General features: G+C 32.9%; 1 protein-coding gene and 1 non-coding gene across 8 annotated transcripts in view; both read left to right on the forward strand.

The window, feature by feature from the left end:
* The window catches only part of ACAP2 (ArfGAP with coiled-coil, ankyrin repeat and PH domains 2), a 146,962-nt gene that overhangs the window by 99,288 nt on the left and 30,711 nt on the right, over positions 1 to 16,963 (forward strand). For 2 of the 7 annotated variants that reach the window (XM_032337278.1, XM_032337308.1), the window contains exons 9-15: positions 830 to 904; positions 3,269 to 3,280; positions 6,598 to 6,710; positions 11,243 to 11,263; positions 14,469 to 14,520; positions 16,047 to 16,147; positions 16,770 to 16,875. In XM_032337278.1, coding sequence (XP_032193169.1) covers positions 830 to 904; positions 3,269 to 3,280; positions 6,598 to 6,710; positions 11,243 to 11,263; positions 14,469 to 14,520; positions 16,047 to 16,147; positions 16,770 to 16,875 — 480 coding nt within the window. The remainder of the gene's footprint in view (positions 1 to 829; positions 905 to 3,268; positions 3,281 to 6,597; positions 6,711 to 11,242; positions 11,264 to 14,468; positions 14,521 to 16,046; positions 16,148 to 16,769; positions 16,876 to 16,963) is intronic. The other 5 variants (XM_032337285.1, XM_032337317.1, XM_032337298.1 and 2 more) reach the window with 3 other exon arrangements.
* LOC116580926 lies at positions 2,029 to 2,194 on the forward strand. The gene has a single exon (XR_004281834.1). It is a non-coding gene; the product is annotated as a U1 spliceosomal RNA (small nuclear RNA).

A 16,963-nucleotide genomic window follows, 5' to 3' on the forward strand; every position in this document is an offset into this window, starting at 1 on the left:
CCTGGCCTTATGAATGATTACTATTATTACTTTTAAAAAATTTTTATTTTATTTTATTTTTAAAAGATTTTGTTTGTTTATTTGACAGACAGAGATCACAAGTAGGCAGAGAGGCAGGCAGAGAGAGAGGGGGAAGCAGGCTCCCCACTGAGCAGAGAGCCCGATGCGGGGCTGGATCCCAGGACCCTGGGATCATGACCTGAGCTGAAGGCAGAGGCTTTAACCCACTGAGCCACCCAGGCGCCCCTAAAAAATTTTATTATTTAGCTCTCTCTTAATCTGGAGAGTTGTTGTTTTTGTTTTTTGCCTTTTAGATTTGATTATAACATTAAGAAGCCAACTTGAAAACATGAAGCATTTTGAGTGATTGATTGGAAGTGTCTGTTCTGTTGAACTTAGGAGAGCTGGCCCCACACTAGTGTAGCTGCTACTTTTTGCTATTTGGGGAGAAAGTCACCAGGGTATCTTCTTTCTGCCTTTGATTCTGACTATTGAAATTGCAGGAGTCAGCAGGCAACTTACGCTAGAGTTCTCTTCCTTATTCTAGGAGTTCATTTTATCACTGTTGTGCCCTTGACAAGGCCTCCTGTCATGTTTGCTTGGCACTACAACTGTTCTTAGAAATGTTTTTCCTGGAGGAGTTATAGACCTTCTTAAAAAGGATTTCATAGCAGAGGAAAAAGAACTTCCATTTTAAAGTTGTAGTCAAAATGCCTTTTTAAGTAAACTTACATTGGCTGACTTACTAAGAGTATGTTTTAAAAAATGATCATACCTTTTCTTCTTTAATTTTTAAGTTGGCTAATTTTCTCCCTTATTGCCTTTATAGCTGGATCGACTGGTTGTGGATGCAGCAAAGGAGAAAAGAGAGATGGAGCAAAAACATTCTACCATTCAACAAAAGGTACTTGACAGGAAAAGTTAAAGGAGAGTAATTCCCATTTTATAGAATTGTTCAATTACTGGTTTTAGCAAGATACTATTGTGTTGGAACAAATCCTTTAAGTTGCTGTAGTAATTGAACTTGGTAGATAAATTCCTCCTTTTTTTGTGAAAAGTAAAATATTTTTTAGATGATCAGACAGTATTTGAAAGCCATTTTTTTTTTTTTTTTTGTTAAGACTTATTTATTTATTTGACAGAGATCACAAGTAGGCAGAGAGGCAGGCAGAGAGAGGGGGGCGGGAGGCAGGCTCCATGCTGAGCAGAGCCCAATGCAGGGCTCAATCCCAGGACCCTGAGATCAGGACCTGAGCTGAAGGCAGAGGCTTTAACCCACTGAGCCACCCAGGCGCCCGAAAGCCATGTTTTTGAACCACTTTGCAAAAACATTAATCTCAAAAGATTTTTTTAAAAAAGATTATTATTTATTTGAGAGAGAGGGGGAGAGAAAGAGCATGAGCAGAGGGAAGGAACAGAGAGAGAGGGAGAAGCAGACTCCCTACTGAGCAGGGCTCCATCCCAGGACTACAAGATTATGACTTGAGCCAAAGGCAGATGCTTAACCAACTGAGCCACACAGGCACCCCAATCTCATAGGATCTTAGCTAATTTAAAAATGGCCCTTAGACTCTAAACTGCTATTTAAAGTTTCAGTTAGGATATCACCAAACCGTGTAAAGCCTTTGAGTAAGAGGGGGTAGGGTTTGGGTTGGGGGCGGGCAAGCAGAGGGAGTGGTGGAGAACATCTTTGCATCAATGTGGTTGTGTAGTATAGTGGACTTAACAGATATAGTTACTCTAAGGCAGCCCTTGACTTCTCTCATGTGATAATGGCATTTTACGTGCATTTCTTGTTAATTTGCCTGAGCTTAGCTAAACAATTTGAAAAATGTATTTTTAAAATGAAAATTTAATCTGACACATTTTTATTTTTGTGTGTGAAGAGCTTTGAATACAACTAACGTGAAACTCAACCTAATAATATTTTGTCTTACATATTTAGTGATATTTTTGTGTGGTAATCTGAAAATAAAAGGAGATAATTGGAGGTTGAATCTAATAAAAGTATGTGACAAGATGCCTTCTGTACTTACCTGGCAGGGGAAGAGATATCATGATCACAAAAGTGGTTTTCCCAGGGTGAGGCTTATCCATTGACTCCAAATGTGCTGACTCTTAGAATTTCCCCAAATGTGGGAAACTTGACTGCATAATGGGTAATAGTGGGGCACCTTATTCATGTGTTCCCCTAAAAAAAAAAAAGATGCCTTCTAGCATTGCATTAAGAAATCTGTTCCTGTGGTATTGACCGGTCAGATCAACTTTCGTTATGGTTTTTTAAGAATTTAAAATACTGGTGAACTAGCCTGGCATAAAAGAAAAAAATTCAAGTGAAGTCAGTAATATAAGTAAGGAAAATTTTATTGGTGGTGGGCTATTAATATTCAAAGAGAAACATTATTTATTAAGGGAAAGATTTTCTACTGGATCATCTTTAATTTAGTTATTTCCAGTTATAGTTAGGTAAGACTAACTCCCTGTTTTGTTTTGTTTAAAGTTAAAGTTAGACTCATTTTTGGTTGGGTAACTCATGTTAATGACATTACCATGGAAAGATTGTTAAAAATTGGGATCAATCATTTTTTTTTTTTTTAAAGATTTTATTTATTTATTTGAAAGAGAGAAATCACAAGTAGATGGAAAGGCAGGCAGAGAGAGAGAGGGAAGCAGATAGCCCGATGCCGGACTCGATTCCAGGACCCTGAGATCATGACCTGAGCTGAAGGCAGCGGCTTAACCCACTGAGCCACCCAGGCGCCCCAAGGGACCAATTATTTCTTTTTTTTTTTTTTTTAAAGATTTTATTTGTTTATTTGACAGAGAGAGATCACAAGTAGGCAGAGAGGCAGGCAGAGAGAGAGAGAGAGGGAGAGAGAGAGGAGGAAGCAGGCTCCCTGCTGAGCAGAGAGCCCGATGCGGGACTCGATCCCAGGACCTTGAGATCATGACCTGAGCCGAAGGCAGCGGCTTAACCCACTGAGCCACCCAGGCGCCCCGGGACCAATCATTTCTAATTAAAATGAGAGATCGTGGTATTTTTAGAAACTTGCGACTCTTTGCTTAAAATGAATTAATGAATATTAAGTATCTTTTAATGTCTTTCCTTGTTGTATATACAGCTCAGTGTTTTACTGAAGATCCAAAAGTAGTAGATTATTAAATCTAAGATTAATTTACTTGATTTTAAATAATAGTCAGTTACTGCTGTATAGAAAGTAATGATATTTTTGCTTTTTTTTTTTTTGCCCTTAAATGCTGACACAAGGCTGCATTACAGGTAAAAAAAAAAAAAAAAGGAAAAAAAAAAAAAGAAAAGAAAATGTTTTAGTCACATAAAAATTAAGGGAAAGTATGTCTAATGTACCTAATGTAATTATTTACATTTTTCATGAATTGAAATTGATCAACTAAAGAAACAATGATGCTATGCACACTCATGTACATGCCTTTTGGATATGTGTATATATTTTTGGTAGATTTATATCTAGGAGTAAAACTGCTGGTTCAGAAGGTATATATATGTTCAGTATTAGTAGATAATGCTAAATTACGTTTCAGAATGCTATTACCATTCCTGATAGAAAGCACTGTGTGTGAGTTCTCAGTGTTCCTTGCCACCTGATGGTATTGTGAGAGTTTTTAATTTTTGCTAACTTTGGTGGGTAGATACTGATATCTCTTTGTGGTTTTAATTTATGCTTTAGTTACTAATGAGCTCAAGTACCTTTCCTTCTGCCTTTTGGTCATTTGGATATCCTGTTTGTCAAATGTCTGCTAGTTTTTCTTCCATTTTTCCATCAGGTTGCCTAACTGTTGATAAGATTCTTCATATCATCTGGATATAAGCCTTTTTGGGGGATATATATATGTTTTTAATTTTCATGTAGTTTTTTTTTTTTTTAAAGATTTTATTTATTTATTTGACAGATAGAGATCACAAGTAGGCAGAGAGGCAGGCAGAGAGAAGAAGAAGCAGGCTCCCTGCTGATTAGAGAGCCTGATGTGCAGCCTGAGCTCAGGACCCAGGACCCTGAGATCAGGACCTGAGCTGAAGGCAGAGGCTCTAACCCGCTGAGCCACCCAGGCGCCCCTTTTTGGATGTTTTTTGTACAAACTCATAACATCTGCAAATAATAGTTTCTTCCTTTCTGATTCCAATTCTTTCCTTACTTCTTATTTATTTTGTTGGCTAAGACTTCTTCTTCTTCTTCTTTTTTTTAAAAGATTTTATTTATTTATTTGACAGAGAGCACAAGTAGGCAGAGCAGCAGGGAGAGGGAGAAGCAGGCTCTCTGCTGAGTAGGGAGACTGATGCGGGGCTCGGAACATGAACTGAGCCAAAGGCAGCTGCTTAACTGACTGAGCCACCCAAGTGCCCCTAGGACTTCTAACATAATCTTGAAGTGATAATGGTCGTTCTTGTCTTGGTTAAAATTTCAGAAGGGAAAGCTTCTGTTAAATTCTCTTTATTGGCTATCTTAGTCTTGCATTCTTGTCTTGGTTACAATTTCAGAAGGGAAAGCTTCTATTAAATTCTCTTTATTGGCTATCTTAGTCTTGCCTTCTCTTCCCTGGGCCTCCCACGAAAAAGCTTCAAATTCTGATGAGGGAAATGCCCTTAAGGTGAAATCTGGCTTCCTTCATCTGCTTACCTGTTCAAGCCTCCTACTTTCACTTAATCTTTAGCCTTTGAGTATTCCTTCCTGATTTGTCAGCTATCAATATATTTAAATTATAATATATATTTTAGGCATTGTTACTACTTTCATTATAAAATCACATAATCTGTCACATTTTAAATACTATATTAATTGATACTAACAATAAATTAAAGACTTAACCTATTTCAGGAAATGTAGTTGAAAATTAGAAAAATACTTAAAAATGTACTGTACTTCAAGGAGGTTATATTTTAATGTTTTAAGTAGAATCAGAGTAATTAAAAAACTTCCAGTGTTATAAATGAAACCTTTAGAATTTTATACTCAGTTAAATCAATTGGTTACATAATCTTGTGTGCCTAATTAAATAAATTACAGCTTCAAATAAATTTTAATTGAGGGAATTAAAGTGTTCCTGATTTGTTTTTTAAAGAAAAAGCAGGATAAAGTGTAGTAATTCGTTTATAAATTCTGTTTCATTTGATTATTTTGGATTAGCATGTTTTTTATGGTTAAATTTTGAGAGCTGTCGGCCGAGTTGTTGTTTTTAATAAATTTTGTTTTTCTGAATTTATTCTGTTTCCATATTCCATCTTTGTAGACTCTTAGATTTGGAAGGCCCCTAGGTGGATTCTCACTCTGCCTCCCCTCTAGGGGAGGACCCTCACATCCCAGCATTCTTGGCAGATGGTCATGTAGCTTCTGCCAAAATCTTTCTCAAGACAGAGTTTGCTGTTCTCTAAAAGGATAATATTCTAACTTTGATTATTGGCCCAGAAGTAATTTTGAAAGTTCTGAGACTGATTTTTAGAGTTTTAAAATTGGAAATAGCCGTAGTCTTTCAGTTTGTACAAATTATTTTGTAAGTTCATCAATAAATATTTTATTTTTTATTTTTTAAATTTATTTGAGAGAGAGACAGCATGAGAGAGAGTATGAGTTGGCGGGGAGGCCCAGAGGGAGGGGAAGAAGCAGAAGCAGACTCCCTGTTGAGCTGGGAGCCCAATGTGGGCTCCATCCCAGGACCCTGGGATCATGACCTGAGCTGAAGGCAGAAGCTTAACCAACTGAGTCATCCAGGTGCCCCAAGATTTTATATTTTTTTAAAATTTAAAAAATTATTTGTATTATTATTTTAAAAAAGATTTTATTTATTTATTTGACAGAGAGAAAGAGAGACCCCAAGTAGGCAGAGAAGCAAACAGAAGAGGAGGGAGAAGCAGGCTCCCTGCTGAGCAGAGAGCCCAATGTGGGGCTCGATCCCAGGATCCTGGGATCATGACCTGAGCCGAAGGCAGAGGCTTAACCCACTGAGCCACCCAGGCGCCCCAGATTTTTTATTTTTAAATGATCTCTACACCCAACATGGGGCTCTACCTCACTACCTTGAGATCAAGAGTTGCATGTTCTACCAACTTAAAAAACTACCATAATAGTAATATACTCAGAGAATTGTAGTAGATTTAAGTAATCCTAATTTAAATATATCTATATTCCTTTTTTGTTAGCACACACATCATAATATAATATTAGGGTGAAATGGAAACATTTTAAACATAACATGCATAGTATTTATTTGCTCCTTTTGTCTATTTGTATACATAATATTTTGTGCCTTTAATCACTGTGCGTATAACATACTGTTTTCTCTTTCAGAATATATTCTATGTAATCATCTGTGCTTTAATATTGTCATTATAATAATTATTGTATAACAAGACATTGAATTGAAACACCTTAATATGTTGAAGCATTCTTCTATTATCTAACATTTAGGTCTCCTCTTTTCTTATGAATATTGTTAATGTAGCTGTTTTAATGCAAAGCTTTTCTGTTTAATACAAAGCTTTTTCTGTCTTGAGCTGTTTCCCTACAATAAATTTTTTGTGTAGGGGACTTAATCAAATCATATGACCTTTTTTATTTTGTTTAGGATTTCTCCAGTGATGATTCTAAGTTAGAATATAATGTAGATGCTGCAAATGGCATTGTTATGGAAGGATATCTGTTCAAACGAGCCAGCAATGCCTTCAAAACTTGGAACAGGTAATATATTTCAAATACTAGTCTTGATCTTGCCATGTTGTTTCTGACCTTCGCTGTGATTTGACAGCTCTTTCATAATTCTTTAAATTCACAGTCCATAATAATTTTCTTGAACTCAGTCCATTGATAGCACTAATTCTAAAGGGTAAAATTAAGCAAAATATAAACCAGGAGGCAAGATTTTTTTTTTCCCCTTTGGGTTCCTTCTCTGTGTGATGTTTATGTACATTTTAATTTAGTGTTTGCTTATGATCTTTTAAGCTAGGTGATTGTGGTCTTTTGATCTTTGCAATAACTTTAACCAGGACTTTTAGGAAATGAGATTATTTTTATATGTGGAGTGTCTGTAGCAGTTGGTGCTCCTTTATTCTAAACTTGATGGCTACCAAAAATGTTGCTTTTTGTTGTTGTTAATCTAATTTTTACAAAGTATTAATCATATAAATGTCTTTTATATAAATATAAAAAGTATTTTATTATGCTTTTCTGTGTATTAATACAATAAAGTAAAATAATTTCAGACATTACAGCATAAAAAAAGATTGTGTCGGATCAGGATCATCTTTCCAAATAGTAGTGATTAGTCTTTTATTTAAGGATGCCTCTGTTTTTGCAAAAACAACAACAACAACAACAAAGTAGCTAGAATAATTTTGTAATAATTGAGAGTAACATTGGGTTCCGGTGAATTGGTTTACGTTATTGGTTGAATGTGTATGTTTCATTTGCTTCTTGAACAAGACATGAATTCACTTAATGATAGAGAAGATTGTTGTTTTTTTTAAAATGGACATTAGCAAAATAAATAGAATTTTCTTGGTAAATTTAATTTAGTATATTTTTGTTAATTTAAATGGAAACTGTATGCTTGAATATTTAATGTATTAAAGTGGATTCCTAGTGCACTTATTTTGATTTCTAGGTGATGAGATTATATGGAACAAACATTCACTGGTGTTTTCAAATGTCAGTGATTTATTGAGTATTTCCCTAGTATTTGATATTGCCAGGTACTTAATTCTATGAGGTGGTTTTTATTTGATATAATTTTTCTTTACATGAGGATGAATATAAATAGAAAGTGATTATATTTGATATTAAACCTCTTTGAGTTATGTAGAACTTATGAAATAATGAAGGAATACAGAAGGATCAATTAAGGTGGTCTGGGTAGAGTAGTGTTTTTTACCATTGTAAAATGAAAATGAAAAATTAAAATTCTGTTTTCTAAGCTGTTTAAATTAAGACAGTTTTAACTTTTTCCTGGCAAATTTCCACGGCCAGAATAGGAAATTAAAATAAAACAATACTGTGTCACTTTTTATAATAAATAAAGATTTGTCAACCAGTACAGTTTCATGAGGTAATGTTAGAATTGAATTTTAACCTTCAGATTTCAAAACAACCTACTTAAAGTTTAACACAGTGAAAATACAGTAAATCCATAGAAACTATACCATTATGTTAAGAAGAAATGAAAGATCTTCCCTGGACTACTCCAATGAGAAATGATCTCAGACTTCAAAATGAAGCACAGTAAGTGTTAGTGGAAAATTGCATTGCCATTTAGGGCAATAGGAGAAAATTAATTCTGATTTAAACATGGACCTTTTGTTTTTTATTACTTGTTTCATGAATTCTATTAATTGGCATAGATAATAAAATGTAACTAAAAGCAAGTAGGGAATAACTATTAAATTCTCAGTTGTAGATATGTTACCTTCCTTTTTTTTTTTTTTTTTTAAGATTTTATTTATTTGTTTGACAGAGAGAAAGAGAGAGCTCGCACAAGCCCGGGGAGCAGCAAAGGGAGGGAGAGAAGCAGACTCCCCGCTGAGCAGGGAGCCCTATGTGGGGCTCCATCCCAGGACCCTGGGATCATGACTTGAGCTGAAGGCAGATGCTTAACAACTGAGCCACCCAGGCGCCTCTCTTACCTTCCATTTGTAAAGTGGAAAGACAGTGCCTTTGGAAATGAGCCTGCTTTTTAAAGGAGATGCCAACTAATTGTAGTGGATGACAGTTACTCATTAGAATCATGGATCATATTTCAACACCCTGATTTTTAGTAAAGAAATGAAGGTGCAGAGAGATGGTTGCTCTTTGAAGGTCACACAGCTGGTCTGTGACAATACCGAGGCCTAGAACCTGTCTTTTTTTTTTTTTAGCTTGCTATGGAAATTCCATATAAATTTTTCCTTTGATAAAGCAGAATATGTCAAATATTTAAAAAAAACTTAAGAACTATTAAAAAAATAGTTCTCCTAGACTATTTACATTATTAGGAAGATTATGAACAGATTTTTTCATTTTCATATGCCTTTAAAAAGAATGTTTTCATGAAAATACCAGTAAAAAGCAGACTTCTAAGGAATATAGTATATAAACATTGTATAGTAGTCTTTTCACAGAAAACAAAAGTCAAAAGCTTATAACAAAAGTTTTAGATATTTTCTAGGTTATAGGTCTGTAATGGTGAAAGGGAGAAGAAAAATCTGTTAAATGTTAATTAGAATTTTTTTCTGCTTTTCAACTTAAAATTTCAGAATGTAACCTAAAATTCTTATATGAAGTTTATAAAAAAATCTAATCTCAGGAAATACTTGCAAATACCTTCCCTTTACCTATATATGACTGTAGAATCTGCCCTTCTTCTCTAATTAGTTTTCTATCCAGCTTGAGTTCATATATTTGATTAGACTTCAAATAAAAGATATATTTGTGGTATTTGTACCTCACCTTTAAAAATCTAGGATCCCAACTCTGCAAGCATAAAGATTTTTCTGCCTACTCTTTAATTATCTTCTTTAGATTGTCCGTAGATTAGTTTTAGGGAACACTTTTTGTTGTCACTATAAGGTACCAATCCTATGATGACAAATTCGCCATTATCTATAGTTTGATGGAATGGTGGCATGTAATATTTTGAAAGCCAACATTTAGTTATTTGTTTGTTTTTATTTCATTTCCAATTAACATAGATCATAATACTAGTTTCAGGTATAGAATTTAGTGATCCAGCATTTAAAAGTGCTGGGCTCACCACAAGTGCCCTCCTTAATCCCCATCACCCGTTTAAACCAACTTTTAGAAAAGACTTATTTCCTGAGAGAAATGTGATTTTTTTTTTTTAAAGATTTTATTTATTTATTTGACAGACCGAGATCACAAGTAGGCAGAGAAGAGACAGGCAGAGAGAGGGGAGGAAGCAGGCTCCCTGCTGAGCAGAGAGCCCAATGTGGGGCTCAATCCCAGGACCCTGAGATCCTGACCTGAGCCAAAGGCAGAGGCTTTAACCCACTGAGCCACCCAGGCGCCCCAGAAATGTGAATTTGATTAGGAATTCCCAGGTAGTTTAAAAACCTGTCCCTGGGCTTCATAAAATCTAAGCATCATTCTCTAATTTGAATTTTAACAAAAGAGATCATATTTTGTGTGATGTGATTGAAAGAATGTAAGGAGTGAGACACTTTATGTTTTATGTGAATTGTTGAATTTGTCTCTTGGTTTCAGATTTCTAGTTTGCAGTGTCTCAGGATTTTTATATGTCTATAATACATGTTTTTCTGAAAACACATGAGATCTACCAAAATTATCTTCCCATATCAGGCCATTTTCTCAATGTGGCAACTTCACCTCAGGCTCAAATCAAGGCCAGATGGGTTATTCATACCTATATATATATATATTTGTACCTATATACATATATATGAATGAATAAGGAAAATAATTAAGTGCTTAGATTATTTAGTAGTAAACTGGTTAAATGAATAAATAAGCTGAATTATTACATGCTATAGTCAGATTGTGTTGAAGTAGAAAATATAACTAAAAGCCTAAAATGTATTGTACAGTTTCTTAAAGTATTATATATGCTGCTAGCTCAGATACAAATTTTGTTTTTATTGGCTTTTTGTTTTAAAATAAGTGTATGATAGATTAAAGATATTCTGCTTATGTGTGGCCTTTGTCTGCTGTCATGATGAAAAGGGGGAGAGCAGGTAGGAGGTAGGTTTATTTGCCTAATAATATTTTATAATCTTTGAAATTCTTAATTAGTGATCCTACTTCCCTTATGAAGAGTTTCATTTGTTTCAGCTTTATGAAGATATATCTATAGTGATTATTGCCCTTAATTTTTTAGGAGCAACTTACTAAAATGAGAAGTACTTTATTTTATAGCTATCAACACAGAGGGAGAAAATAAGTAGAGGTATGCCCAAGTGTGCCAAGTCCTACCAGAACTTTTCATAGCATAATAATTGAAGAACATTTTTGAATATTTCTAAAATATTAGCATTTCAGATTCCTAAGAGTTAGAGTTGTGTAAATGCATACATGTATATATTTGAGAGCAAAATACAACAGATATTTTTGACTCTTTTGTTAGGTTTGAGCTTAAGCTTGTTTCTTTAATTCTTGCTTTATTTTCATATCATGCTAGTCCTTTGCTTATTTTGCACATTTGCGTTTTCATTCTTTTACCACCTTTCCTTTATGTTTTAATCCTGCCCCATTTTTTCACATGACAGGAAAAAGCCCGATCATATCAGGTACCAAATGGCTTCCTTCCCCTCATTTCTGCCTTACTCCAGTTTCCTCTGTGGCACGAGAAAGCTCATAATTAACCTGCATTTCATTTGGATTACTTGCAATGGATATAATGTCTCATGTTTTAAATTGGAAAGAAAATATACATATTTCATTTGAAGAATGGAATTATCTTTGCATTGCCAATTGCCTCAATATGTTTTAATTGATATATTTTAATATATCAATTTTAATTGATATATTTTAATTTGATACATTTATTGTAACTCAAAGATATAGATGAGTAAGTAATATGAATGCCTTTGTATCTTTTTTATTTTTTTGAGGAAAATAAGCCAGTAAACACTTTTCAAAATTTTAAACAGTAACTAGGAATTAGCGCCTTTGCTAATAATCATGTTAGTTTTATTGAAAATACAAATTATCATTTCCTAGAGGTTTTTTAAAAAATATTTTGGTCTTTATTTCTTGGGACAAATTTAATTGAATTTGAAAGATAGTAGTGTACATGCTGAAGCTTTTAATTTTGTTAAATGTTCACCTACTTGGCACATATATGAATTTCATGTTTATAGTTTTAGTGAGAAATCTAAGATTTAGAAGTTTGACTTTTACATTTTATTTTTGGTTTCAAGTGCCGTTCTAGGACTAATGATTAAACATGAAAAAAGACACTTGATTTATTTTTTAATACATTTTTTTCCTTTACTCCCACCATGTTTTGTTATCCTAAAGCTCTCATAGGTATTTAAATATCAATAATATCTAACTGTTTATGAATTTAGTATTTTGGCCTAAAATCTTTATTGAGTTATTTCACTTTGGGATAGATATAAAGTGGTGTATTATTTTTCTTAATGAACCAAGAAATTTTGCTGTTTAAAAAATAGTCTTTTTATATTTTGGCTTTGTGGTCAGTTTCTGTAGGATATAGTGTAGTAATCAGCTCAGTGCTTTCTAAAGTTGGTCTTTTTGATTATTTAATTATCTTAAAAAAATGTTTTTTAAAGTTCACTTAAGTAATCTCTACACCTAACGTGGGAGTTGAATTCATGACCTCAAGATAGATAGCTGCACACTCCTCCTTTGGCTCCCCTTCTGAGCCAGCCAGGTGCCCTTATTGTTTTTTAAAGTAGCTCCAAAATACAGGTAGCGTGAGCGTGAAATAAGTAACTTATCCTATACATCATAGGCTATGAACCATCTCATTTTTTCCTTTTATTAGAAATGTTAATAATAGCTAGTATTATCCCATAGGAGCAGTTTAAAAAATTACATTCCATCTTACTCATCCAATTAAAGTTTTGATCAATGTAAATGAGTGTAGTTGACTCTTTTTTCTTTATTTTAATGGCAGAGGAGGGAAGACAGTGTCATATAATGCATAGATTTTAATAATTGAAAATTTTTTTTCTGTGTAGGATTTATTATGATTTTCTTCCTTAGGAAATGTCAAAATTAAGATGAATTTGTAGTGTCTTCCCTGAGTGTACAAAAAAGTGATGATGTGAGAGAGTCACCCAGAAGCAGATAGATGGTAGGGAAACCTGGGTTTCAGAAACGTATTGGGATTCAGAAACGTATACGATCTATAAAGTTAATAATCAGAGGAAATGCTCTCTGACCAAAAAAAAAAAAAAAAAAAAAATTTTTTTTTTAATGTGGTTATTATCCTAAGATGCAGCAATTCAATAGAAATTTATTTTTTAAAGATCCCAGAAGCACGAAAAGTTTACACGGTTATGTGGGTGTTTTCTATTGTGCAATAAAACTATAGTTTTTCATAGAATTATGTATGATTACTATACTGTAAAACATAAGAGTTGTTATTAGTATAGTTCACTCTACTTCAAATGATTTTAAAAAAAACATTTTGATCAATATCAGAGATTGTTTCCATTGCATGTCATCCCATGTGGCAGGGCTGCACCATTTTGTTTGTTTATAGGTGTTTCCTTTAACATTTCTAACCAACTATGTGTACCAAAGCCAAGAAACCCAGAAGTTCTTCCTTTTCTAGCCTTCCTCTTAATGATTTGTATTAGAGGCAAGTCACTTGGTTTTATCTAGATGCTTATTTAACAGATCTCTATTTTAATGGTAAAGGTGATACCGTTTGAAGTAGCAAGAAGACCTAACAGTCTGTCTAGTTTAAAACAGAAAAGCATCTAATAATTTTCATAGCTTTGGAGAATTAACTTAATTTTTTAAAATAGAAATCTAAGTATGTCTAAATACATTTTCTAGTGCTTTGTATTAGTCAATGAAAAGGTAGAATCTCTATCTGCTAATAGATTAATAACTAATGTTTACAATAGAAATCATCTCACGTGAAACTAATTTTAAAATAATGACTGAAATAGTTTTACCTTTCATGCTTGATGAGAATTTTTGCTTCTTTTTATGAATGGCTTTTGGCTGTTAATTTTTTTTTTGTAAGTCTTTAGCTTCTTTTACTGTTTTAATAAATAAGAATTAGTAAATATGCCATACATAGGTTAGCTTTTTCTTCTAAAACAGATTGCAAGTAAATTGTTTGCCTAATAACTTATAAGAACAAGCAGAACAATATAAATAGGTGAATCATTTTTAGTAATAACTTTTATTCTGCTTATAAGTATTTTATATTAAAGTGAAGTCGAGTGAATTGGCGATTATCTCTTACTTGATATCAGTTCTAAAATGATTTAATTTCCTGTTTTGCTTAACAAATCAAACACTTGCTGAATTAGCTGTGCAAAGGTTATAGACAAAGCACCATTTAGTTCAGTGTTTTGCTGTATACAAATGGATCGTCTTTTAAAATATAAGTTTATTTCTACTTGATAATTCAAGCAATTATTTTGGGGGAAAGATTTTTAGTTATTTTTGAGTAACCTCAAAAAAACTAATTTTTACTTTTTTACAATTATTTGGTGATAGTGTAAAGGATAACAGCTGTTGTTAGGATATAAATTTCTGACGGAAAATGAATCAAAATACAGTAACTTTATTTTCCTAGTCTGTGGTTTTAAAACTGTTTAAAATTATTGTTTACTTTCAGTAGTTATCTCATTGACATTAGTCCATATAAAATGAAACAAAACAGTGCACTTCTCAAAACATAATTATTATGAACTGATTTTCTAGTGCTTTCCCAAATATTTCATTTCTAACAACTGACCTAAATTATGTCTATGAGAACTTAATCTGTTTTTATTTATTTAGACGCTGGTTTTCAATACAGAACAATCAGTTGGTTTACCAGAAAAAGTTTAAGGTAGGTATTTTGTTAATTAAATGAAAACCCAGTGAGTCCCCCATTTCAGTTCTCTGTTCATCTTGATAAAGCACTGAAGTTTTTAAATGCTCGTGTATGCAACATTATTTTATTAATTTTATGTTTAGTCATGTATAAGAGGACTCAAAAGTGGAAAGTATTAACCTTTGATTCTTAAAATAAGCAGAGTGATTTTGAATCCTGAATTCTTAACTCCTGGTTTTAAGACAGGTGTTTCTGTGTCCCAGGATTATTACTTTCATTTCTTTATTTCTTTGGCCAGTGTGTGACAGGAACAATACTGCCATTGAACAGTATTTTTTTTTTTGTTTTTTTTTCGACAGTATATTTTGAGACTGAAGGAAAGGGTGCCTTTTGAGAAACATAACGCTAGGGCAAAGGTGATAAATATGGAAATGTGAAATATGACAGTAAAATTTAAGCTTGAAGTAATTTAAATAGAAACCTCTAAATTTTTTAATGCTGTTTTTATACATCTCTTTTCCGGAACCTTTTTTTAAGGTTGAGGAATTTTTATTTATCGGAAAGACGTACCACGATTACATGGCACCTGAGAATGTTAAAAATAATTAGGGAAAAAAAACCCTTAGTTAATAGGTGATTTTTACCTAGTTAGTCTTTGTGAATGACGTAGTCAACTATACATTTATTTATTTTTAAAAGATTTTATTTATTTGAGAGAGAGACAAAGATAGTGACAGAGATATAAGAGAAAGCAGGAGTAGGAGGAAAGAGAGAAGCAGGGGCTTCACTGAACCTGATCAGGATCTCAGTCAAGCTGAAAACAGATGCTTAACCCACTGAGCCACCCAGGCGCCCCTCAGCTGTCCATTTCAAATGCTCACTTTGCTCTTGAGATAAATCTGAAGTTTTATTTGCTTGTTTCTGTGCTAACAGGCTTATTCCATACAAGTCCTAGTTAGTTCATGGTTTCTTCTGCTCTGATAAACTTGGTTTTGAGTTTATATTTTTATTAAGTACTAGAAAAATGATAGAAGCTTCCTCATTTTCTTGGGTATTTTTAAGACGAATAGATAAGCTTATTATTTTTTGTTGTTGTTATTTAGAACTTGACTCTTAAAGGTTTCTTTTTTAGAGGAAAGTAGATTTTATTATATATGTGTATGTGTGTGTGGGGTAACCAGGAGAGTAATGGATGTGAAAGAAAATGGAAGAAAATTAAAGTTAGTAGGAAGCTAATGTTTATTGAGCAACTTATTAATTAATTGCCAAGTGTTAGACTAAGCTTTTTACATATACTTCCATTTAATCCTTGTACAGCCATTTTATGAGACAGATAAAATTATGAACAGGACACAGTTACCTTTATTACATCTATATAAGAGTTGATAACTCCTATCTCTAATCCTAAATGAGATAAATATAAATCTTTAAAATTAGACCATTTATTCCAAGTGATATTTTAAAGTATGTTATTATTGGTATTGGCAGTAGTATTTAAAAACTAAGTTGATAAACATGAGAGTTTTGTTTCCTTATTGTAGGATAACCCCACTGTGGTAGTGGAAGATCTCAGGCTCTGCACAGTGAAACACTGTGAAGATATAGAACGACGCTTCTGTTTTGAAGTAGTCTCTCCAACAAAGTAAGTGGTTCTAAAGAATGAGAGTTGCTTTTAAGTTTCTATCATTTATTTTAAAGAACTTTTCAGAGTATAGAACATTGTAAAATAAAACATTGTGTTTTACTTGTGATTATGGTAGAGAGGGAAAAACATGCTTTAAAAGTAAATTTAATAATTAATGATTATAAGTATTACAGTGAGATATTTATGTATTTTTGTATTATGAGATATTTATGTAACTTCTACCCAATATCATTTTCTTTAAATTCTATAAAGATTATTGATATGGCCATATGAAAACTTTTTAGCTGTCTTGATTATGAACTGATGTTATATATCAGATCAATTTCTCTGATAACTATCATTTTATATTTCTATCCAATAGAAAAAATTAGTGTTATATTTGGTAAATTAAAAAAAAATTTTAATGTTCAGGGATTTGTGATTTTTTTTCCTAATAGACAATTTATTTCATTTCTATTGATTTCTTCATGAACATACTATGTCCTAAAGATAGTTGAAATAAAACATTTCAAAAGAAGTTGCTTTTTATTAGAAAATTATTAAATAGCAAAGTAAACCTTGTTATTATTTGGAGGGGGGTTAACTTAGTGTCTGAGAAAACAATGTTATTTCCTTTTAGAAGTTGTATGCTTCAGGCAGATTCTGAAAAGCTGCGCCAGGCATGGATTAAGGCTGTTCAGACCAGTATTGCTACTGCTTATAGAGAGAAGGGTGATGAATCAGAGGTTAGTAAACAATATTGTAATGTGAAATGATACATTGCCAAAAGTTCTTAATTTTAATTTCAACATTATGTGATCATACCAGTTTTTA

The sequence above is a fragment of the Mustela erminea genome, chromosome 1, assembly GCF_009829155.1.
Source record: "Mustela erminea isolate mMusErm1 chromosome 1, mMusErm1.Pri, whole genome shotgun sequence".
Lineage (NCBI taxonomy): Eukaryota > Metazoa > Chordata > Mammalia > Carnivora > Mustelidae > Mustela > Mustela erminea.